The 27494-nt window shown below is 33.9% G+C and overlaps 1 protein-coding gene across 3 annotated transcripts in view; it reads right to left on the bottom strand.

Annotated features, from left to right (window-relative positions):
- The window catches only part of CSMD3 (CUB and Sushi multiple domains 3), a gene marked incomplete at both ends in the record, with an annotated part of 1156743 nt that overhangs the window by 590300 nt on the left and 538949 nt on the right, over positions 1-27494 (bottom strand). For all 3 annotated transcript variants that reach the window (XM_080694904.1, XM_080694905.1, XM_080694906.1), the window contains one exon: positions 9612-9715. In XM_080694904.1, coding sequence (XP_080551030.1) covers positions 9612-9715 — 104 coding nt within the window. The remainder of the gene's footprint in view (positions 1-9611; positions 9716-27494) is intronic.

Below are 27494 nucleotides of genomic sequence, written 5' to 3'. Positions count from 1 at the left end.
TAATTTTTTCTTTTTTTTTTTTAAACAAGGTCTCCTAAGCTACTGCATACTGACGTTAAAACACTGATCCTTTGGTCTCAGCCCCCCAAGTATTAGGTTTATAGCAGACATCAAGAGCGCCAGCTAAAAGTTGTTTTTCTAAGAAAATTTAATTATTATTTCATATTATATCCTCTTATATACTACTCAGTTCTGAATAATTTTAACAGACTAAAGTTTCTGGAATAATATTTTGTCAGTTCAGAAAGAACAACCAACACATGCAGTCTAAAATTTTTTCCCTCTTAACTTACTATCCTGTGGATTCTAATTCTATATAGTTTCCTCTTTATTACTGGTGTAAGTGTATATAAAAATCTAAAAGAGTAAAATAAAAATTAAGGCAAAATATTTTCCTGATGTCAGAAAGTAAATATAGAACTTCCCTTGCTTTACTATAACATTTACTTTAGAAAACTTGAAATTATAAATTCTTGCTTTCTTTCAAATGTATGCAAATGTGTTAAAAGTTAAAGGAGATGCTTGCCAATTTTGCATCCCAAGAAAGTCTTTCTTGGAGCCATCTCTTTGAAAAGTGAAATCAAGGAGGATCATGCTCTGTCTGTCTCTGTGGGAGGCACATGGCTTCATGATTTAATTTCCTACTTGTCAAAAAAATAGGAGGAATTGTGTTTTTCCTTTTGATAAGAACAAATAACATGTGTGTAATGGATGATATCAGCCTGGGTATTTACCAGGGGGAGAGTTATTTCTCTCTTTTCAGTCTACTTAGTGAATTCCCAGGATGCACATCACAGGCTGGTTTACTCCTTGTTCAATAGGAAAAAAAAAGTTTGTTCTCTTCTGCATTTTGTTGACAGGATTCACTGTGTTGGTAGATGATTTTATTTTTAATCATATTTTCTCAATATTGGATCTTACTTTAAAATCTTGCTCTTTGCATGCAGTCTCAATGGCTAATTCCTCTTAGAGTCCTCTGAAAGGCCTTGGTTTGTATTCAAATAGTAGAATTTACCTGTGTCAGAAAACTTGATATTCTTTGACTCCAACCACAAGAGCAAAGGATGCTTTGGGAATACAATAGGAGTCTTAAGTCACTCTCATAAGAAATATAAATGAGTCTTCAAATAATATTAATGTTTTAATATGTCTTTTTGAAATTATTTCTAAATTTAAAATTAATTTTAATACATACTTATTCATAGGCTAAGCTCAGTGTGCATTCACAATACATTGTAGTCTTTCTAGTTATGGCCTTCACTCTAGAATAAAAGAGTAAAAATACTAAATAAATATGCTGAGAAATCTTATTTAAGCACTGAAATAGAATCTGAAATAAAAGATGGGACCTACTACCTTTCTAATAGGCGCAACACCTGATTTTTATTATAAACACTCAAGATATATGATTGCATATATCAGAGACAACAACTGTACTTCTACCTCCCAAGTTGTTTTGCATCCGTGAAAATGAGCAACTTTTTCTTTTTAATGGAAATGCATCTAATATTCTCTCTTCTAAGTTATGAGTGTGTGTATATGTGTTGCAGGTATACATGATGTATGTGTGTATAATCAAAAGTACATGCATAGTGAACAAGAGAAGGTAGGGGTTGTAATAAAAAAGATTACTTTTTCCTGTTTTTAATAACTCTAATATATGGCATAAAGAATTTTTCTGACTTATCAATTCTCCAAATCTTTCTTATACCATGGCCATCAATGGCTAAACATCATCTCGTTACTAACTTTACTATACTTCTTATTTCATTAGTTTATGATGTTTTTAGATATTTAATGAAGATAAAAGTCAGGGTGATATAATTCCCTGGATGTAGAAGAGTTTAGTTAAGGCAGAATAATACCAAAAGGAATACAATATTTTCAAAGGTGAATTTTTGAGGCATTAAAAGAAAATCTTTGAAAAATAGCTTGTCAAAAAATAGTGCAAAAAGAACTGAGAACAATGTAATAGTCATAGTAAACACTAATTCTTTAAAAGCCTAATAAAGAAGAATATATTTTCATGATGCTAGTAAGAATAATTAAAATATTGTTAAAATAAACTAATGACATTTTATAAAAGGCATCATTTTAACAGTATCTATGAGTGTATGTAAAGAAAATTAATTTTGCAATGAAGAGTGCTTTTAGTCTATTCTAATATGTTTCAGAGAATATGATTTTGTATTGTACCAATTTTTACTGAAGATACTATATAGAAAAATTTTTGAAAAATCTGAACAGTATTTTTCACCAATCTTCAAGATGTCTGTACAAATAGAATATTTTACAATATCACTGTGTACTCAAAAAATTCTAGAGATAGTTAATGACTATAAAAGAATCTTTAACCTTTATTTTGCTGATTTCATTTCATTAGTCTTTACAGTGCTACCCCAAGAATTCAATAATGCAACACACAAGAGAAAAGACAGAAAAAATGAGGATAATTACATGCCTGGTAGAATGCATTTCTAACCTTCTCGGTCTACTGCTATAGAAATGAGAAGAAAATCAAAGGGATACAAATAGAGAGGATAGAAGTGGAATTATCTTTATGTGCAGATGGCATGATCCTATTCTTATAAGACCCAAAAAACTCAACCAGAAAACTTCTAAAGCTGATAAATTCAGTGAATATCTTCTCTCCATGCAGATGATAAAAAAATTGGAAGTGATCTCAGTGCCGGTAACTGTACTAACACCACTGTTATATCTCTCAAATAAATTATATCCATTTCCTCTGTCAGATGAATTTATATATAAGTGTGAAAATAATACATGAGAATATGTGAGAGTTTTTTTTTTGACAGCCTTTGAAAGATAATAGTGTGATTGTTCAAATCCATTAACAGAATTATTATCAAATGGTCAAGTTCATATTCCTATCTCTACTGGCATAATTGACCACACCACCATTGTAAAAAATACTGTTTAAAATGGAAGGGGGCCCCAAGTAACTATCAGAATGAAAATAAAACAGAAACAGAGGGAAAGAGGATATAAATGGGTCATAGTTAGGGCACAACAAATAATAGAAACAACAAATATCTGAAATTTGAGCTTAAATTTCCATTATTTTAAATGTTTTTAATCAGAAAATGTATGTGAAATTTTTAATAGTAAATATTATGTCCAATTTAGTGCTTTTTCTGTTTTTGTTGGTGAATTATAATTATACATAATTTACAAGGTACAGGATGTAGAGGCGTATATACACACATCACACATTTAGCCCTTCTTTTAATCCCATCATATTTCCCTACCCTCTTGTTCAGTTTAGTGACTGTCTGATATTTTTGTGAATTCTCTCTTCCCCCCTCCCATCTCCCTCAAGTCACCTTATTTGCTCATTTATGGTTTCTCCTTCTTTGTCTAGAGCCCCTCCTATGACCCATTTTCACTCTAGCTTCTACATATTAGGGAGAACAACTGACTTTTAACTTTTTCTGACAGACTAATCTCACTTAGCAAAATGTTCTCCAGTTGCAACTGTTTCCTCACAAATAACATAATTTTTTTCTTTATGGCTGAGTAAAATTCCATTGTGTACATAACCTATAATTTGCAATCCATTCATCTGTTGCTGGACATCTTGGCTAGTTCCATAGTTTGACAATTGTGATTGTGTGGTTATAAACATAGATACACATGCATTAGTCTGGCATATTGGCTTCCATTCTTTTGGGCACTCAGAAGTGGTATTACTTAATCATATGGTAAGTTAGTTCCCATTCTTCCATACAGTTTTCCAAAACATTTACACGAATTTGCAATTCTACCAGCAATGTATTAGAGTTTACATCTGTCCACATCCTTGCCAGTATTTGTTGTAGTTTGTATTATTAATGGTTGCCATTTTAATTGAGTATAGGTGAAATCTCAGGGTACTTATGATTTGTAGCTCTCAAACTGCTAATGATGATGAACATATTTCCATACATTTATTGGGTTTGAGTTTCTTCTTTTGTGAAGCATCTAGTTTACTTGCCCACTTTTTGATTGGGTTGTATTCTTAGCAGTGAGTTTCTCCAGTTCTCTTTATAGTATAGATACGAGTCCTTTATCAGAGGAGTAGCTGCCAAAAATCTTCTCCCATGCTGTCAGCCCTCTATTGATGTTCTTGATAATTTCAGTGTAATGCAATCCCATGTGTTGATCCTCCTTTTAATTTCTCATGACTTTGAGGACTTTTTTTTAAAGAAAGTTTTTACTTGTATCTATGTGTTGAAGCGTTGGACCTATGCCCTATTTAAGGAGCTGCAAGGTCTGTGGTATAATTTTCAGGTCTTTGATCCAGTTTGAATTGACTCTTGTGCAGGATATGAGAGTGGGTTCATTTTTATTTTCTGCATATGGTTAACCGGTTTTGTCAGCACCATTTGTTGAATAGGCTATCTTTTTTCCATGTGTGTTGTAGCACCTTTTTAAAAAAATCAAATGTCTGTATGTATACAGATTTGTTTCTGAGTCTTCTATTCTGCTTCATTGGTCTATGTGTTTGTTTTTGTACCAATACTATAATTTTATTTATTACTGTGGCTTTAGAATATAGTTTGTAGTCAAGTATTGTGATGCCTTCTGCATGGTTCTTGTTGCTGAGAACTACTTTGGCTATTCTTTTTGTTGTTGTTGTTGTTCCAAATGAATTTAAGTACTGATTTTTCTAAGTCTATAAATAATGACACTAGCAATTTAATGAATATTGAATTAAATTTGTAGATCTCTTTTGAAAGAATGGCTATTTTTTATGATATTTGCTCTGCCTATTCAAGAGCATAAAAGGTCTTTCCATCTTCTAAGGTCCTCATCAATTTCTTTTTTCTAGAATATACAATTATGTGTAATTCTGAAATTCCTTGCTTCCTAGACTTGCATGGGCCTCTATCCCTGGTCTTTATTGACAAAGATAGAGTACACAATCCATGTATGTACCCCTAGACCCAATGGGCATCCATATGCATAGGGTATGGGTATTTTCAATGTGCAGACTTAATGTTCTACATGTTTTGTGAAGGATGAAGCTGAGACTGAGTAGTGAAAGAAGACAGCTGCAGGCCGGGGCAAAACTTCCCAATGCCTTTATATCCCATCAAGGGAGTTATTACAAAAGAGACTGCTCTAGGTAGAAAGATAAAAAAAATATTGTATTTAACAGATTTTAGCTTTACTTTTTACCTTTTAATATTTAGATAATTGATAATTTGAGTTTCTATTTGAAATCTTAATTCTATGACCTACATATGCCTTGGGTGGGCCTGTAGTTGAAAATTTTAAAATTATAGTTAAACTTTTAACGAATTATTTTTCAAGTTCACTCAAATTTATATCAGATTCTTTGGTGGATACAAATATAGAAAATTTTGTTTTCTCAGTGTATTAAGAGTTCAAAGAAACTTTTGATCTAATTCTAAATCTGTAAAAATCTGTTAGCTAGTCAGCTAGCTTCAATTTTATCAGCCTTACGATGGGGGCACGAGAAAAGTTCTTTCATAGTAATCCTTACTCAAAAACAAAAGAGATAAATGATGAGATGACTAAAATTTTTTTCTGATGGATAAAAATGATGGTTTCTGAGGAAGAAAAGCAAAATAAACATATTCCTTGAATGTTAGTGGAGGATTGTAGAACACAAGTAGGAATCATATGACTTTTCAAAAAGTGTCAAATTTCAAAGACTGAGAGAAATATAACAAGTGATAAAGTACACACGTTACACAAACTAAGGATAGCATTCCAATAGTCATATGAGAAGAGAAAAATGTAACATCATTTTTTTTAATTCTTCTAACAGTCTGAAGAAAGAGATTCAAAATGCAAGATATAGCTTTTGCTATTTAGCTATTCATTTGGTAATAAGGGCACTTTCCATCAACATATTTGTTCTTTCTTTGATCTTGTACTGACTAGCTAACCTTAGTCTCACCTTCATCAAAAACTCAGCAGTAATCTTATTTCTTTCACTTAATTTTCCATGCATCTTGCTTCATTTACTAGTTGATCTCATTTACTAAATGTGAACATTTTAAAATTTACCCCACTCTTGTCCTTCAACATAAAAGGATATAGGGACAACCATCCTTGATAATGAGAACATATAAAATTGATGACAAACTAGTGAAAACAAAATTCAGTATATTTTTTGAGGCCACTGAGGTCAAATGAGAATCGAAACTCTGTAAGAATTATGAAGAAGGTAAAGAAAGATAGCATTCTTACACAAAGGTTCATATCTTTAAGGAATAACATAGATTCTAGATAATGAACATTTATTTGAAATATAGGGGTTTTATGCTCCTAAACTAAAAATTATATAGTGAAGACCATTGCTCTATGTCTTTATTTTGATATTTGCAAAAAATAATACAATTACAATATGGTCTAGTTCTAAATACATTTATCTGTGTAAGAGCTAGTCTCAGATCCTTCTAGTTCCCACACATTCCTACTATGGGGCCAATTTAGATATCTTGAAAGAATGGGGTAAAAAGGAGTGGTCACAGAAAAAAAATCCTTGAATATTAGTTCTCTCCTGGAGATGCAGTACCGCTCACTGGAAGAATGTGATGGTGTAAAAAAAGCCTTTGAATACTTGATATTCTCTCAAAAAATAAAAGTCCATAGTATTCTGTGTCATTAGTACCATAATTTGCTCTGAAAAAGTACCAAATGATATATGAAAATTCACAGTTGTCTTTACAACTTTTAAAATATTGGAATAGAGTAAAATATATGGTTCAAACACATTACTGCTACTTTTTCTTAATATTCAAGATTGTAAGGAATACTGCTTAATCTTAATAAATGTACTCTTTTATATCTTTCCAGTTCTACTAGTGGAGTATTTAAGACAATTTTGACAGTGTCCTTCTGTGTCTCATTTGAATCCTGCAATGATGTATATATTTTATCTCTATTATGTGCTATTAAGTAGATCTATTTTTATCAGTGTGTGGCTAAAGGAGAATATAACATTTAAAATCTAGGATGTAGATTGTGTAAGATGACTTCTAATATTTGATTCAATGCTGAGATACTGTCTTGTTTTAAGGCAGATATATAAAAAAGCCCCTTGGGAAATATTTTTAAATCATTGACTAGCCAGCCTGCCTTTTCTTCTGCTTGTGGTTTAAAAATATATATATAAACCAGAAATACAGTTCATTATATTAAATAGGAAAAGGGAATTGTGTCTCATTGCATATATGTTCTAAAATTTTATGTCTGGAGTGCATAGAACGGAAATTATCAAACATGTAGAAATAGATGTCACCAGATTTGCTACCTAATATTAATTCCCAAGAATCTTTCTACTTTTATAAAATGTCAGATAAAGAAGGGAATGCCTTTCTATTTGGAAAAAATAAACAAATTTAAGAATTAAGCAGCTTAAATTTTTGTGCTGTATTAGTTGTCACATGCCTAAATGGCTGCCAGCCCACCCAAGCAAAGCAAAGGACCTTACAGGCTCAAGTACAAGATGATTCAGGGATTAGTCAGCATGGAGAACCTATGCACCAATCTAAGGAGGAAGAAGATACTTCCAACAATTTTTCCATGTGAATATCCAGGCCTAATTTTGACATTTGGTCAAAAGCAATTACAGATTACAACTTTAGACATAATTTTTGTTTCTTTTAAATATGATTCTTGACAAGCAAAAATGACATATATATATATATATATATATATATATATATATATATATATATATATATATATTATTTATCAGATTAACACTGTGGTTGAGAATTTTTAATACAGTATAGTAAAATCAAAATTATCTGATAAAAAACCATTAAGAAGATCTACAGATAACTTTAGACAATTTTCCTACAGAGGAACTTTATAAAATTTCTAAAACATATTTCCTCAAGAGGGTAATAACAGGGTCAATGTGATGATAAAATACTCATTAGAAATTAAACGAAAAGTGTTAAAAAAGAAATTACAAAAATTTTTAACATACAAAGCATTCAAGTCTTAGTACTTTTGTCAATGAAAACTTAGCACAAAGTAGAATTGCAGCTGACCTGAAATGGACAACCACATTGTGGGGCTCAGTGATATCCATGTTATAGAGGGAAAAAAGAGGGTACATTTGATACTGAGTGTGCTTGAAGACAGTTGGGAAGCATAGAGTTTTGTTTCTGTTTTCTGAAACATTAGAACTAAGAGGCAAGAATATTGATGTCTATAATACATTATGTATAGCCAATAGGTCATAACCTTTGGTTGGTTACCAAATTCTGAAATACTATTATTTAGGTAAACCGCTTTATAAAATTAAAAAGAAGAAAAGAAAAAAAGACCTTCAGATAATTGACAGAATAATAAATATATACATGGTAAGGCTAGTTCCTCCAGAATTTAGGCCAAAAATAATTTTGATTAAAAAATCCCCATTGTAGCTGGGCATGGTGGCGCACCCTTGTAATCCCCGCACTTGGGAGGCTGAGACAGGAGGATTGCACAGGTAGTGAAGCTCTCAGCAACTTAGTGAGACCTTGTTTCCATATAAAATAGAAAATAGGTCTGGGAGTATAGCCCGGAGATAGAAAGCCTTTGGGTTCCAACCCCAGTACCACACACACACACACACACACACACACACACACACACACACAATCCCCTTTGCAACTCAATGATATTCTGTTTTAAAATAAAGAATAAAAAATAGGGCTGGAGGTAACACTCAAAGGTAGAATGCCCCTGGGTTCCTTCCCCATTACTGCAAAAAAAAAAAAAAAAAAAAAAAAAAAAAAAATATATATATATATATATATATATATATATATATATATATATATATATATGAAGGTCTCAAACTTTGATGTACACAAGATTTATATTTTATGTTAAAAAGATCTATTATCCAGTCCAAATCCCAGAGATGTTGATTCAGTAAGTACAAACTTAGTGTAGCCAGATGTAGTGGCACACGATTGTAATCCCAGCATTTGGGAGGCTGAGACCTAAGGATCGCGGTTCGCAGACAGCCTCAGCTATTTAGTGAGGCCCTCTGCAACTTAGTGAGATGCTGTTTCAAAATAAAGAATAAAAAATTGGGCAGGGGGTATAGCTCGGAGGTCAAATGCCTCTGGGTTCCATCTCCAGACCCGCACTAAATAAATAAATAAATAAATAAATAAATAAATATTAACTTAGTGTAAACTGCTAAACTTAGCATACAGGAATCTGCATTTTTAAAAGGGCACTAGATAATTATAAATAATTAGGGATGTAAAAAGGTCCTATTTTGAGAAAATTCAGGTTGGATAAGACCAAACTCTAATCAGACATTGAATCTGCTGGCACCTGGATCTTGGACTGCCCAGATTCTAGAAATATAAGAAATAAATTTCTGTTGTTTATAAGCCACCCAGATTAATAAGCTTTTAAATAACTGTCCAAAAAGGTAAGAAATAAAGGACCTCAAACTTCACTGAAGATAGAGTGACATAGGTTAATATGTAGTTTTGTTGTAATAAAAAAACTATGTTCTTTCATTTGTGATAGTGGGAGGTATCAATGTAAAAACATAATTTGAGAGTAAAATTTGATGAATACCTAATAGTTCAGGCAAAAATAAAACATGGAGTACTTACACTTGGAGTACTGTCCTGGGGTCTCCAACTTCACCTCCATCACCAATTGTCAAGGTATCATAACCAATCTCCAGATCAAATTCTTCAAAATTTATCTGTATAACCTAGTAATGAAAAGAAACAAACATCCTGAATATATCATACTATAGAATAAAATTAATAGAGAAAGCAACAACAGAAAAATATACAAAATGCACTTGAGACTACATATGAATTTCACAGCATGCTAAGAATTCATGTCAAGGAATTCCTGAAGTTCAGCTACTAATTATATCATCACATGGCTTTACTTCCTTTATTAAATCTTCTGTATTAGGTTTTCAATGAAATGATATGCCTTCTGTTTATAGAATACTTTTATTTGAAGCATCTGAAGCATGGTTAATGCAAATCTACTTTGAAATTTTATAAAAAGTACATGTAGGTGGATAGTGGTTTTCCACTCATTTGCATATATTTTTATAAAGTTAGCATAAAAAAAGTGTGCTATTTCCCTTAAGTAGTAAGGCTTAAAATATGTTAGAGCTAATTTTGAATCTAGATGTCTATATTCAATGGTATCAGGTTTATTTTTATGTATCCTTTGGAACAGAATTTCTCAAATATATCAAAATGTGCTGTCAAATGTGAGAGCACACACTGAGAATTTCATATTACCATAATATACAATTTGGCATTATTTTTATTAAGTATATTCATGTATTTATACAATACTTATACAATGAGGAGAAGAAGAAGGAAGAAGAGGAAGAGAAAAGGAAGAAAAGAAAGAAAGAAAATAGACTGATTTTTATATTCTGGCTTTTTAAAAGTCTATAACAAAAACATTTATGTTTTAAAATGTATTTTTAGGCCTGTGTGGTGGCACAGGCCTGAAATCTCAGGATTTGGGAGGCTGAGACAGGAGGATTGCAGTTTTCAGATAGCCTTAGCTACTTCGTGAGGCCCTTTGTAACTTAGCAAGACCCTGTTTCAAAATAAAGAATAAAAAATAGAGCTGGGTACAGCTCAAAGGTAGAATGCCCCTGGCTTCCATCCCCAGTTACCACACACACACACACACACACAATATATATATATATAAAAGCACTGACTAAAGCAATTGTTTGACCAAATTCAAATATAGTAATATAGCATATCTAAAAATAAAGCACATATTTTTTTTCCTTTTTATTTATTTATTTATTTATTTATTTTAATTAATTTATTTTTTAAATTGGTGCATTGTAGTCATATATCAATCACATTGGAGTACAAGACTTGAGAGGATATACAAGCACACATCATCCAATTAGCCCTCCTCCAGCCCCCGTCCCATTCCCTCCCCCTCCCTCCATCCCACACTTCTTTGGTGATTTACTTTGATACATTTGTTTATGTACCTCCTGCATTTTAAAGAGGCTCCGTCCTCCAGTATTACATACCCTCTGATTGGTCACATTAGTTGCTTCACTATAGGGCCCTTTCTATAGCTCAACCTCTTCCTGTTGCCCTTTTCCTCCTAGTTATTGCTGATTAAGAGAAGCATCTGATTTATATTTTCTGCGATATTTCTCTGTGCATGCTGCGTTGCAAGTACCAATCCCACTCTTGATGGTCCCAGTAGTGGCCTGGCTACTCAGTGGACTGATCCAGACCTCGCTGGCTCACGCAGCGGCCTTGCCTCATGGGAGGACCCAGTTCTGGTCTCGCTGGCACCTGAACCGGTCAAACCCCTAAGCTGGCTTTGGTCCCGACCTTGGAGGCCGCAGGAGTGAACTTGCCTCACGCCAGGCTCCGATGCTGGCCATTGGCCTCTGCACCGGTCTAACCCCTTGGCAGGATTCCAATCCTGGCCTCGGAGGCCCAAACACTGGTAATGCCTCACGGCAGGCTCCGATGCCGGCCTCACTGGCCCCAGCACCGGCCTAACCCCTTGACAGGCTCTTATCCTGGCCTCAGAGGCCCCAGTACCGGCCTTGCCTCACGGCAGGCTCCGATGCCGGCCTCGCTGGCCCCAGCACCGGCCTAACCCCTCGGCAGGCTCTTATCCTGGCCTCGGAGGCCCCAGTACCGGCCTTGCCTCACGGCAGGCTCCGATGCCGGCCTCGCTGGCCCCAGCACCGGCCTAACCCCTCGGCATGCTTCGATCCCAGCCTCGGAGGCCCCAGCACTGGTCATGCCTCACGGCAGGCTCCGCTGCCGGCCTCGTTGGCCCCAGCACCGGCCTAACCTCTCGGCAAGCTCTTATCCTGGCCACGGAGGCCCCAGTACCGGCCTTGCCTCACAGTAGGCTCCGATGCCGGCCTCGCTGGCCCCAGCACCGGCCTAACCCCTCGGCAGGCTCTTATCCAGGCCTCGAGGCCCCAGTACCGGCCTTGCCTCAAGGCAGGCTCCGATGCCGGCCTCGCTGGCCCCAGCACCGGCCTAACCCCTCTGCAGGCTCTTATCCTGGCCTCGAGGCCCCAGTACCGGCCTTGCCTCAAGGCAGGCTCCGATGCCGGCCTCGTAAAGCACATATTTTATATAGTCATAATTTAAAAAATTTTTGCCTTCAGTCAACTTAAGTATAGATAATTTCAATTAACAATTACCTGTTGAAAAATTTAAGTTGTTTTCCCTCCTTTTGTTTTGTTATGAGCAACATAATTTTAAGTAATATTATACACATATTCTGGTTCAAACGTATCTCTGGGTGCTATACTTGCTTGGTAATAACAAATCAAAACTTCATTTCATGGCATTTTACCATATAATTTTCAAATTTATTTTACCAATTTAAATGTTCCTAAGTATACACATTAAATTTCTTCATTTCTAACCATCTAGAGGGTTTACAAAGTATTATATTTTGCAATTTTATTACTAATTACAAAAAATCATATATAAGTTCTTAAAAATAAAAATATGTTTAAGAAAACTAAAAATAGTATTATCATATGATCCATCTAATCTACTCTGAGGCACATATATCCAAGGAAAAGAAAAACTATTATTAAAGAGATAGGAACTTTCACTGAAATTGTCATTGCAGCATGATTTACAACAGCTAAGCTATCTATAGAACTCTCAAAGCATCCATGGATGGATTAATGACAAAAAGTGGGTTATATATACATCCCACTTGCATATCACATATATAATGGAATATTATTCAGACACAAAAAATAAAATATTGTTATTTCCTGCACTGTGAATGGAACAGAAAGGAATTATGTCAAGTGGCATAGTCAGTTACAAAAAAATAAAAATAGCACATATTCTCACTCATGGAAGCTAACAATGTAGATTTTTTCTTTAAGTTGATTTTTGTCATTTCCATTTCTTTTTATTTGACATGACTACTTGTACTTTGCTTTTTTTTTGGTTCTTGAACTCTTTGTGTGTTGTTTAATAATTGCACAAAATCTTTAATCAGTAATTCCCCCAATTTTTCCATTATAGCTCTCATTGAACAGCATGTTTGCAAGACACAATGCGGTGTAGATAGTAAATTTGCACTCCCATCAACAATGTATATGAGTCTCCATTTCTCTCCATCTTCATCAGCATTTGTTATTCTGGTCATTTTGAATGTAGACATTTTTAATAGTGTGACATGATAACTGATTGTGGTTTTGTAGTACATTTCTCTGATGGTTAGTGATGTTGAGCATTTTCGTGTATCTGTTAGCCATTTGCATATCTGATTTTGAGAACTGTCTATTCAGATTATTTGCCCATTTTTAAGTCAGATTGTTTATTTGCTGTTGAGGTTTTTGAGATTGTTCCATTTCATATTCTGGACTTCAAGCCCTTGTCACATGAATAGCCTGAAAATATTTTCTTTTTTCTATAAGTTATCTTTCATGTTTCTAATAGCTTTCTTGTGCAGAAGCTTCTCAGTTTGATAGAATATGTTTGTGAATTTTTACTTTTACTGCCTGAGTGTTATGGTCTTAAGCAGTACTTGCCTATAGCAACATCATGAAGTATTTCCTATGCTTTCTATAAGTAGTTTTCTAAATCCATCTTGAATTGATTTTTTGTATATGATAATAGATAGGCATCTACTTTCATTCTTCTGCACATAGATATTTAGTTTTCTCAACATAATTTATAGAAAATACCATCCTTTGTCTTATGTATGTTTTTGGTGCCTTTGTCAAAGATCCCTAAGTGGTAGATATGTGAATTTACTTTTGGGTATATTACTCTGTTCTGTTGATCTCTATGTTGTTATGCCAGTAACACATTGTTTTGGTTACTGTAGCTTTGTAGTAAATCTTGACATCAGGTACAGTGGTATCTCCACATGAATGTGAAATTATGTGGTATTTTTGGTATTTTTCTATTTTTGGCTTCTTCTCTTCTCCTAACATGAACTGAAACAACTTAATGGCAATAACAAATAAGCAAATAAACAAAATTAAAAATGGATGATTAACTAAATAAATATTTCCTCAAAGAAAACGTAAAAAATGGCCAAGAGATATATGAATAGATGTACTTAAACATATCAAAGTCAATCACTAAGCCAAGCATAGGTAGGAGGGATGGGGAAGGAATGGGGTTTGGATTGAGTAAAGGCTAATTGAGTCATGTGTGGATGTATGTCTCCTCCACAAGTCATTTATCCCATTAAGATGTATGACAACAATTCACCGATAAAAAATGATGATTAACCTAATATTCAAAGAAATGGAAACTTAAAACATAGGGAATAAGATATCACCTCACACTCATTATGTAGCTACTGTAAAAAAAAAAAGACAAAAGTTAATTCTTAGTGAGAGTATAAAGCAAACACAAACCTTGGATGCTATTGATGAGAATGTACATTGGTGCATTGTGGAAACAAGAGATATTTCTAAAGAAAAAACATAACTACTATACAATCCAGAAATCCATCTACTAGCTTAAGAAAATAAAATAACTACCTCATAAGATATCAACATGCCCATGTTCATTGCAAAATGATTCACGATATACAAGATATGGAAACAACCTAATTATCCATGGACAGGTGAATGGATGAAAAATCTGTAGTCTTTATACAATGGCATATTATTCAAGTTTAGGAAAAGAAAGATATCCTGCCATTTGAGACAGCATAGAAAACCTATATTGGTATTTCATATTATTTATCTAACTTTTCCAGTAATTGATGCTTTTAAGTCTCATTTTTGGGGATGCTATTTTATGGGATTTATTCACTGTGCCATGCTACCCTATGTGATTAATTATATTTGATAGGAAACTATATGTATTTGAATCTAGACTTTGAAAATCCTAGGGGTCAAAATTGAGTATAATTTTATTATCTCCTAACTCGATCCAAGTGTTACTACTAAGCTGGAACCAATTAATATCTTCTGAGGAGGTCTTGGCTACATTTCAAAATCAGCATCTTTAACCACTGATCCAAGAAGTCTAGGCCCAAGTTTTAGTCTCTGAATTCCAAAGACTTATTTCCATCTATTCCAAGGTGGAAAACAAGCTTCTTCTCCACTTTATCTCCTATTTTTATTTCAGCATACTATTAATTTCATGTATGTGTGTATGTATGTTTTAGGGTTTGTTTTCGTATGTAATAATAGATTTCCTTTGCTTTTTTTTGTGAACCAGAAATACACTGACAAGTGTTTTCTGGTATTGTGTGTGGTAGGAGCACCTCCCAGCGTACCTCATCTGTCATTCTATTCAAAATCTAAATCTCAGGATCCACTTTGCTTCAATACATTTCACAGTAGATTCAGGAGTGAACTGTAATTAAAATTAGGCAATGTTTCATTTTATATGGCTTGCAAACCCTAATAGGCTAGTAGATACAGATTAAGCAGTTAATAAATGACTGACTGATTTATTGCTAGTTGTATGCCAAACTCTTAATATCCATTATATAATCATGTCCTAAAGAATTTGGACACCCATTTAATGGTACATTTTATTTTTCCTGAATTATAATGGAAAGCCATGTGTGTATGCATACAACAATGAGAATGCTACCTCACTTTAAATTAGATGATAAACTAATTATAATCTATATATTTTCAGATAAGCACTTAACTACTGACCTGTCACTGAAATTTTAGATACTTATAACTCTTGAATTCTTTCAATGACACAATCACAGAGAGGCTAGAATAGTATGATTCAATTTACTTAACACATTCATTTTGCGTAGAAGAAGAATGTATGTATTAAAAAGGCTAACTTTGCCTCAAGTAAAATTGTCTTAATTTTTTAACTAAATATGCTATTTTCTTAATTTTCATCCTAGAGTGCTAATTCTAACTGGTTAATCATTCTGCTATTCTGCTGCTCATTAAAGGTTATGTGAAACCACTTAATTTGCTAATGAAGTCAATTACAATTAACATTAGTATTTTAAACCTGACTATGCAGAAGTAAGAAATGCATAAGTATAATTAAATATTAAATGCTTTATAGATTTACTTCCAATAAGGCTTGACATATATTTTTACAATATATTCTGATAGAACTGGTAAAAAAAAAGCTGTGTCTCTCAATTTTCATTTTATGCATCATGTACAGAGGGTTTAAAATCATGAGTTCTATGTTATCATATTTTATGAAGTAATATAAAATTCCAATTAATACCTGCTCCATTCCCTTTTTATCAAGGAACTTATTCCATTTTTACAAAAAGTCAGTCTTCACCAGTCTCGTGCTGCAAGATATGATATTGCTTTTGGAACTAATAACCATTGTGTAGTTTTTAACTATTTCATTTTCCTAATGAAAGTTTTTAATGATAGTTACCCTACCTGTTTTCTGTCATTGTGTATTGCTTTTGATAACTTTTTGTTTTTCCACAGGTATTTAAACAAGAAAGAACTACATCTTAATATAATGAAGAAGCATATCTCTTAAGGATTCTGTACTTGTTATATTTAGAATATGGCTAAGATTTTGGAATTTCTGTAGTAATGGAGGTAGAATGTACATTCCAGGTAGCCATTTTTCAAAGTATATGCAAAGGGAGAAGGATGTGTCTGTATGAATAGCTTACACCAACTAGAAGAGCCCTAGAAGACACTATTGACTACCTTCTTCACCTTTGATCTTTATCTTTTTAACTAGACATTGTTTCTGTTTAGAACATAGATTTTGCTCAGCTATCCTCCTCTTTCCATCTTCATGCCTCAAGGTCTTCTGGTACCATACCAAGTTTTATGAGATGGGTCATGTTAATCATCTATGCCAATTGTGGTAGTCCCATTACATTTATCATATATATTACACACACACACACACACACACACACACACACACACACACACACATACACATATGTATTCTAAGATTATATTCATATATCCAATTTATATATAATATACATATTATATATGACCTAATTCTGTTCAATGGGAAGTGAGGAGCAATTAATTGAGATGGGGTACTTTCATAAAATAATTTAATGACATATAAAGCAAATTCAAGTATTCACTCTGTGACTGTATTGAGATATATGTTCTAGAGGTATGGCAGCTATTTGGCAATATGTACTGTGAAGATAAAGCCAACACATGGAGATGTCTAGAGCTAAGAAATATGTGTTTATTTCCAGGGGATTATATACCCCTGGATAGTATGTTCTGTTAAATGATGCATTTTCTTTATTTAGCCATTTGATAAGAGCTTTCTCATGCTTAAACTGAAAACATTCTCACAAATAAATAGGTATAATCGAATCTCAGTTTAAGGAAATGTTTTTTCTAAGTAACTTGCCCATATTTATTTGGCTAGTAGTAAAAGGATTAAACTACACTATCAGGTTTGCCTGATATCAAAATCTATATGCTTAAACATCATGCTATTTTGCATTTTCCTAGTAAAGTTTGGCAATTTAGGCACTCTGTGTTTAAAATACCTGATATATAATGCTATACTTTATAACTGAATTTTTATGTTGGCCATATACCTTACACAGTAAATAGTGATGACAGGGGAAAATAGTTTCTGAAAAATAACAATTCGTAAATACTAAATCAGCTTCTTGGGAAAAATAGTGACCCTGATTTGGTATAAGCTATTGGTCTTCGATAAAATTCTATGTTACACAATAAGGTCTGTATTTTTGCTGTTCAAAATAAATCTAAAAAACTGATGAAATTTCTCTAGAATCTGACCTTTGAATTGGATATTTTATACTTATAGAATGAGTACAGCATTTAAAATTGTCTTTGATTATATTTAACTAAACAAATTAATGAAGCTTTAACATTAATTTCAAGTTATTCTTATTAGCAAGAGTTGATAATATACTTAAGGGCACAGGAAAAGTCTAGGGTTTTAAGTTCTATCTTTGTCACAGAATGTTATATTTTGGGGGTAATTCTTTGAGATACATAAAATAAAGTTTACAATTCATACTTTCTAAGTTTGAAGTGGGTACTCTATTAGTCTTGGTTTGTAAAATAACATATGATTGATATATAGTAGACCTTTAACAAATGTGTTATTAAAGTATAAGATAAGTTAATCATACAGAATTAAAGGAGCTCATATCTATTCATAATATATCTTGAGAATAAAATTTCTTTTTTTTACAATTCTACTGTGATACAAAGAAGAATTTCTCCTACAGATTCTGTATTTCTTTTTTTTAATTTTTTATTGGTGCATTGTAGTCATACATCTTAATGGGATAAAAGACTTTTGGAGACATACATGCACACATCACCCAGTTAGCCCTTACCCAACACCCCATTTCCTCCACATCTCTCCTTCCCATACTTGGCTTAGTGATTGACTTTGATATGTTTATTTAAGTACATCTGCGCTTTAGAAAGTTTCCCTCTTCCCTCTCTCACTCCCTCAGTTAGGTCACCTTATTTGCTCCTCTATAGGATCTCCTTCTTCATCTAGAGTTCCTCCTGTTACCCATTTCTCCTTAGCTTTTGAATATTAGGGAAAGTATTTGATCTCTTCTTTTTTGTGACTGACTAGTCTCACTTAACATAATGACCTCCATTTCCATCCATTTCCCTGTAAATGATGCAATTATGTTTTTATTTATGGCTGAGTAAAATTCCATTGTGTACATATCTCACATTTTTGTAATCCATTCGTCTGTTGATGGACATCTTGGCTGGTTCCATAGTTTGGCAATGGTTAATTGTGCAGCTATGAACATAGATACGCATGTTCTATGTTTCTAAAAATTTTTCCTTGCCTGAAGTAGTTTTCTCCATTATGTGTTTTCAAAACAGCAATATGTCACTCTAATATTGACACCAATTTTTTGTTACCAAGCGAGGGAATCCACAATCATAATATATGCATAACTGTAGAATACACAAAGTTTAATTAAGCTAAAGGTATGCAATGCCATGTTGCACAATAAATTTGACATCTAATTAATGCACATCTTTCTTAATATAATTGCCAGACATAGGCAATCACAGCCCAAAGTGGGAAGCCTGTTATAAATATTATGAACACAATATAGAAGACTGAAGGCTTTGGGATGTAGATCCATAGGGTTATATGGAAAAAAGAGATAAGAGTGCCCTGATCAAGTTGGAGAGTAAAGTGGAAAGGTTTCCTCAAACAGGAAATCCTTTGTTGATACAATGAAAGGCAAAAATGGGAACAGGAAAGGACATTCTCAAAAAGACAGCTTAAAAAATATCACGGTGGAAAGAAATAACCCTTTCAATATTTCATTCACCCCCCCCCCTTTTTTTGGTAGTAGTGCTGGTGATTTAACCTGGGCACATTTTATCTCTGAGCTATACCACAAATCCTATTTTACTTTATTTTTTTAATTTTATTTTATATTTTAAAACAGGGTCTCACTAAGTTTTTGAGGGTCACCCACCCTAAATTGCTGAGGCTGGGCACAAACCTTTGATCATATCTCAGCTTCCCAAGTACTAGAATTACAGGTGTATATCACCATCCCAGGCTTCCTTTCATTTCTGAAATATAAACTACTGTGAGACAAGAAGTGAGAAAAAGGAAGGCTAGAGGTGGATGCAGAAAACAGCTCAGATGATCCTTAGTTGGTCTGGGAGAAGCAGCACATTAGGAGTTTAGAGCAATGTCACAGAGTTCTGTTTTCTGTTGACCTGCTAAGTTTGACAGCAGAGACAATCTAGACTTGAAGAGAAATAGAGTAGGGTTAGAGATATTATAGACCTCTTCCTGGGCTGTGGAAATCAGGATGGAAAAGAGTAGACTCATTCAAGGTTTCTTTACTTCAAATAAACATGATAATAGTTATTGTTTTTTTTTCATACACATGAAAGCACTAACAAAAGCCTACATGGAAACCTATGTCTCAAAGACTACTTTATCAAATATTACTGCTTATAAGTGTCTCATTCAAACACAACATAATACATACTATATTTATTAAAATGATATATTTCTACATAATACTAAAATTCTAAAACTTGTTTGCTTTTACTTGTATTGGCTCCTTACACACACACACACACACAGTCACACACAACAGGCATATAGAAATCAGTGTCAGCAATAAATACTTAATTAAATTCATCCAAACTTGTCTATTTTCTAAAAATATAAAGGTATATTTGCATTGTTTGTGACACACATAAATTATTTAAAAGGCTTGAAATCTGATATATTTAATTCCACTACCTAGTCATTTGAAAGTGATCTCATTTTAGAAGAAATAATCTATAAATTCTATATCTATATCCTGGAAGGATTACTCACTGTAATATTACTTAGATATTTTATTACAGAAGATAAAAATCTCAAGACTTTTGGTTTAGGCTGTTAAAAACTGAGAAGTGCTAGCTCAGGGAATTCTCTAGGCTCATCCCTTTGGCTTCAGCATCAGGTTAATAGTTTCAATTCCTACATAGACTCATATTTTAGAGACAGGGGAGAAGGAGAGTCAGGGGACGTAGGGAGATATAGATGGAATGATAAAAGCTTTGAGCTTTGTTTTATTTTTTCTATGCCTGCTTTATCTCTACACTAGTCTTTCACCATAGGGATTGCAAGTGTGTAACAGTGACAGATTAAATAAGGCACTACAAATGTTTTGCTGAAGGGAAAAAGCTGCACAAAATGAAAAATGCATCAAATTATAACATTTATAACATAAGAAAACAAAGCTGTTGGTTCTTTTCCATCATTTATTCATGATTAGATACTGGAGGACATAATTTAAATCTTACAATATATTATAAATAATCTCCTTGACTTCACATAGTTTGAAAAATTCTCATATTATTCTTGGCCTAAGAGTATATTCAGAAGAAAATTGCATAGCTAAAAGTATATATATACAGTTTGACAAATAAATATGTATGAAGATAATTAAAGTAAATTTGATAAGAGGGACTCTTTTGTCTCTCAATAATTGGGATTATTCTGCACTAGGACATTATATATACATACATATTATACTATGTATCATATAATACATAATATATGCACATATATCCATCTACTTCTATTTTAATTTTAACAATATTTACTAAGAAAATAAAATATTTGTCTAAGATGATTAGACATAAAAGAATGGTACTGAAAAATCAGACTTTATATACTTTTAAATGCAATAAACCACACAGTGGGTTCCGACTGCAGTCCTCTTTTGTATATCTTTCTAGCTTTATATTTGTTTACATAATTGTGTGTGTGTGTGTGTGTGTGTGTGTGTGTGTGTGTGTGTGATACTAGGGATTTAAATCAGGAACATTCTACCACTGAGCTACATACTCCCTCAGCCTTTTAAAAATATATATATTAGCCGGGCGTGGTGGCACACATTTGTAATCCCCATTCTTTGGAGGCTGAGACAGGAGAATTGCACAGGTTTGAAGCCAGCTCAATGGTAGAGCATTTGACTACAGCCTCAGCTACTAAGTGAGGCTCTCAGAAACTTAGTGAGATCCTGTTTCCAAATAAAATAGGTCTGGGAGTATAGCCTGGAAGTAGAAAGCCCCTGGGTTCCACCCCCAGTACCACTATATTGCAGTACTGGTGGTTTAACCCAGGGGCATTTTACCTCTGATCTATACCCCCAGCCTGATTTTGTATACTTTATTTTGAATCAGGGTCTCACTAAGTTGTGGAGGGCCTCACTAAGTAGCTAAGGCTGTCTATGAACTCACAATTCTCCTATCTCAGTCTCCCAAGTACTGGACTTATGAAATTATGAGTGTGTGCCACTACCCCCTGCTTCTTTTAAAATTTAAAAATTTTGAATTTTAGCCACATACTGTTGGGGAAGTTTATCAAGATGGTTCAGAGTAAACTAACTTTAAACAGCACATTTTTTAAAATGACACATTTTCTTCAGCCTCATGAACCGACTATTATATTTTGCCCGGCTCCATTTGAAATGTATTTATAATTATATGGGGAAAAGCCATTGTCTTCAGAAGTCTTTGTTTGGTGTAGTTGAACTGACAGTTACTGTTGTTTACTTCTGAACTTCACCATTGAAACGAGTCACTCAAGGAGTCACAAAATTTTGTAGTCATAAAAATGATTGTTGACATATCCTATGCAATATCTAAATTGAATAATGTTACCAGATTAATGATAGATGAGAATGAAGTTTGTGTATCATCCATTGTCATGTTTAATCAATAAACAATTTAATTCTCTTGAAAAAGATTTTTTTTTTGTTTAAACAGGGTCTTTCCAAGTTGTTTTGTGTCTAAGTTGCTGATGCAGGTCTAGAACCTACATTCCTCCTGCCTCAGCCTCTAAAATACTGAAATCACAGGTGTGCATGCCCTGCTTGTTTATATGATTTCTTCAAGCATAGGCATTAAGTAACGTTTTTTTTCTCAATTTATATTTATGGAAAGCCTTGTTTACCTCCCAAAAGAATCTTCCTAGAAAACAAGTTATGTAGAAGTCCAGTTAGATAGAATACTAGAGGAATCATTTGCCATGGAATCCATTGCTTGCCACAGCTATCCAAGGAGAAATATTTTAGTCCATGAATGATGTCTGGGGCCAGTGGTTGGAATAAAAAAAAAAGAAAAAGTAGATATACTATCAGCTCCTGTTCTTGAGCTACACTTCAATTATCAGTTCAGGTTTTATGATTTTAAATGCTTTCTAATCCCCTTTTTTGTGGTGAATTGCCCAGGACCCTATACAGCCAGGGCCATACTTAGGTCTACAGCCTTCATGTCATTCATTTGTTTTCCCAGCATGCCTCAGGACCCCTGCCATCATTTCAGTTTCTGTATGGTATTAGGATTTTCATGGGCCTTTTAAAGGACGTTTTTATTTGCTCCAAAAACTCTTCAATCCACTGCTCATTACTTGTCATTCTCCAATGTTGGCTTAAATAACTCCCTCTCAGAAAGGTCTCTGCTGACTTTTCTAAGAAATTTCCCTTTATATACCACTTAGGGCGTTTTCTTCAAATTGCCACTGTTCATTCCTGTGTTTATTCTTTTGTTATATGTTTAAACTATTAGCTAAAAGCTTTCTGAAGGTAGAAATTGTCTGCTTAAAAATCTATTATAGACCCCGATTTTATACAGCACAAATGCTGGATTTCCTACATAAAGTCTGGGAATTATCACTCTGTTATTCATCTGGCCAATTTAAGACATACGAAGCCTTTTGCTGTTGAATTTTAATATTAGATAGCATCTCACACTGAGAGTTTAGAAGAAGGATATCGAAGACATTCTAATGGACAAAAACAGAGCTACCACATCCTATTCCTGCTCCTTTCTCACTATTTCAATTATGTCCTAAAGGTGGGTGGCTTTGCTGCTACGTAGGAGGTGGTGGTGTTATAATGCTAAGTAAAGTGATTAGACAGAATCGTACACTTTCGTGACATGTACTCTGTGTGATTTTGACTGCATGAGGTAATCAAATCATCTAAGTGACTCTCCACATGAAGAAGGACAAGTCCTGCCATCACAAGTACAATATCGCTCATCTATCTTTCTTCATTACCTGACAGTAGCTGTTTTTTTTTTTTCAGTAGTAGACAGCTGGGAATGAAATTATTTCCCATGTTGTTGAGTGTGGCCTCTAACTCTAAGGTTGTCATTAAGATAACTTCCATTCTGTATCAAAATATCTCAGTGACGGGAAGCAGAAGTGTACAGTTCAATTTTTAGACTCTATTGGCAAAAGCTCATTTTGACTTATTAAAAGCATCTGATGATGGCTTATGGTGATTAATATCAGCAGAGAGTCTCCAAAAGGATAGTCCCAGTTCTGGACTCAGTGAAAGATGATGCACAGTGGGAAGCCAAGCTCAAACACTGATGAAGGTATTAAAACTCAACCTAACACAATACGGGAATGTAGTGGTAGTGGTAGTAGTTGCAGAAGTAGTAGTACTAATTATTACATAAGAACACTTTCATTAATAATAAAGTTGTGATTTGGGAAAAAGTATTAATATTATAGCTATCCTTTTATTTTTTATTTTTGAACCCAGAGACATTCTACCTCTGAGGTATACCTCCAGCCTTATTTTTGTTGCAAAGAATTGTCTTTATTTTGTAACATATTTGTAAATTAAAAAAAAATATTTGTTGCCAGCTTCTTGTTTTATCATGTCAATATTATGATATATTATTGTATTAGTGTTTTTTTCATTCACAGTTCCCTTTTGCCCCACAAATTCCTTTATCTTCTTCCTTCATTTTAATCACTTCTCAAATGTCTGTTCTTTAATTATTTTATTGGTGCATTGTATTCATGCAATATAATGTGGTAAAAATCTTGTTTAGACATATATGCACACATCACCCAGTTATCCCCTACCTGGTCCCCAACCCACTCCTTCCCTATCCCTCCTTCTTATGCTTGGTTTAGTGGTTGACTTCTATATGTTTAATTACATAGTGTGCTTTAGTGTATCTTTCTTCCCCTCTCCCATGCCCTCAGTTATGTTGTCTTATTTGCTCCTCTATAGGATCTCATTTTTCATCCTGAGTTCCTCTTATGACCCATTTCTCCTTAGTTTCTACATATTAGGGAAAGCATCCACTTTCTTATTTTTGTAACTGACTAATTTCACTTAGCATAATATCCTCCAGGCCCATCTATTTCCCTGTAAGTGATGTAATTGTGTTTTTTATGGCTGAATAAAATTCCATTTTGTACATATCCCACAGTTTTTCAATCCATTCATCTGTTGATGGACATCTTGGTGGGTTCCATAGTTTGGCTATGGTAAATTGTGCAGCTATGAACATAGATACACATGCATTAGTTTGGTAGTTTGGTTTCCTTTCTTTTGAGTAGATACCCAGAAGTTGTATTGCTGGATCAAATGGTAAATTTGTTCCCATTCTTCTGAGGATTCTCCATACTGTTTTCCAAAGTGGTTGAACTAATTTGCAATCCCACCAACAATGTTTAAGAGTTCCCACTTGTCCACATCCTCTCCAGCATTGTTGTTGTTTGTGTTTTGAATGATTGCCATTCTAGTTGGAGTTAGGTGAAATCTCAGGGTAGTTTTGATTTGCATCTCTCTGATTGCCAATGATGTTGAGCATTTTTTCATGCATTTATTGGCCATTTGAATTTTTCCTTTTGTGAAGTGGCTATTTAGTTTGCTTGCCCATTTTTGGACTGGATTGTTTCTTAGTGTTGAGTTTCTTGAGGTCTCTATATATTCTGAATATTAGTCCTGTATCAGAGGAGTAGGTGGCAAAAATCTCCCCTTCTGTTGGCTCTTTTTTTTTTTTTTTTTGGTGGTACTGGGGTTCCTGGAAGCCCTTCTACCTCCGGGCTACACTCCCAGACCTATTTTTACATTTTTATTTGGAAACATGGTCTCCTAAGCCAGCGCACGTGGCTGGCTTCGAACCTGCGCGATCCTCCTGTCTCTGCCTCCCAAGCGCGGGGATTACAAGCGTGCGCCACCACGCCCGGCTCTTCTGTTGGCTCTTGATTGAGGTTCTTGACAGTTTCTTTTGCTGAGTAGAAGCTATTCAGTTTCATTCAATCCCACATATTGATTCACCTTTTAGTTTGTTGTGCCTTTGGAGTCTTGTTGAGAAAGTTTTTATCTGTGCCTATGTGTTGAAATGTCAGACCTATGCCCTCTTTGAGGATCCTTAAGGTCTCTGGTCTAATTTCCAAGTCTTTGATCCATCTTGAATTGACTTTTGTGCAGGGTGAAAAAGTGGGATTAATTTCCATTTTTCTGAATATGGTTAACCAGTTTTGCCAATACCATTTTGTTGAACAGGCTATCTTTTTTCCAGTGTATGTTTTTTTGGCTCCTTTGTCAAAAATCAATTGGCTGTAAGTGTGTGGATTTGCTTCTGGGTCTTCTATTCTGCTCCATTGGTCTATGTATCTGTTTTTGTGCCAGTACCATGCTGTTTTTATTACAATGGCTTTGTAGTATAGTTTAAAGTCAGGTATTATGATTCCTCCTGCATGATTTTTGTTGCTGAGAACTACTTTGGCTATTCTGAATTTTTTTGTTGTTGTTGTTGTTGTTCCAAATGAATATAAGGACTGATTTTTCTATGTCTGTGAGGAATGATCTTATTAATTTCATGAGTATTGTGTTGAATATGTAAATCACCTTTGGAAGGATGGCTATTTTGATGATATTTATTCTGCCTATCAATGAACATGGAAGATCTTTCCATCTTCTAAAATCTTCTATTTCTTTTATTCAATGTTTTATAATTTTCTTTGTAGAGGTCTTTTACCTCTTTGGTTAAGTTTATTCCTAAGTATTTTATTGTTTGTGGGAAATCCTGAGTGGAAGTGTTTACTGAATTTCTTTTTTCATAGATTTATTGTTGGTGTACAGAAAAGCTTCTGATTTTTTAAGATTGATTTTGTATCTAGACCCACTGTTGAATTTGTGATCAGTTCTATGAGTCTTTTGGTTGAGTTTGTTGGGTCTTATAGGTATAGTATCATGTCATCTGCAAATAGTGAAAGTTTGAGCTCTTCTTTTCATATTTGTACTCCTTTTATATCCTTTTCTTGCCTTATTGCTCCGGCTAGGGTCTCAAGTACTATATTGAAGAGACATGGTAATAATGTACATTATTATCTTGTTCCTGGTTTTAGGGGGAATTCTCAAACTTTTTCACCATTTAATATGATTTTGGCTGTGGGCTTATTATAGATTGCTTTTATGATGTTGAGGTATGGTCCTTCTATAATACATACATAATATTTTTTACTTTTTTGTGGAACTGAGATTTCTGGAAGCCCTTCTACCTCTGCGCTACACTCGCAGACCTATTTTATATTGTTTTTATTTGGAAACAGGGTCTCTTAAGCCAGTGTGGCTGGCTTTGAACCTTCGAGATCCTCCTGTCTCCACCTCCCAAGGGCGGGGATTACAAGCGTGTGCCACCATGCCCAGCTACATATATAATACCTTAAAATAATTTTAAATATATATATATATATATATATATATATATATATATATATATATATATGCATGCATGCTTTGGTACAAGCAATTGAACATAGAGGCATTCTATCTCTGAGCTATACCATCAGTCATTTTTATTCATTTATTTATTTTTTATTTTGAAACAGAGTCTCACTAGGTTGCTGATACCTGTGATCCTCCTGCATCAGTCTCACAAGTACTAAGATTACAGGTATGTACTATGGTGCCCAGGTAGGGCATTCTCTTTAATTTACAAATACATGATTTAGTTTAGAAGATGTTTAAATGTTTATTTTACATAAACATTCATCTACATTAGTTTTCTATTTTACTGTCTTCTTTGTTGTCTGTGTTTTCTACCAAAAAAAAATTAGTGAGGTCACATGGTAGAACACACAATATCAGTACTTTTGAGGTTGAGACAGGTGGATAAAAGAACTATGGATTCAAAGCCAGCCATAGAAATTTAACCAGGCTATCAACAACCTATATAATCCCTGTTTCTAAATAAGGAATAAAATTAGGCTTGTGGCAGG

The sequence above is a fragment of the Muscardinus avellanarius genome, assembly GCF_963383645.1.
Source record: "Muscardinus avellanarius genome assembly, chromosome: 4".
Classification (NCBI taxonomy): domain Eukaryota; kingdom Metazoa; phylum Chordata; class Mammalia; order Rodentia; family Gliridae; genus Muscardinus; species Muscardinus avellanarius.
Note: the sequence above shows the minus strand (reverse complement) of the source record. Positions and strands in the feature narration are given on the sequence as shown.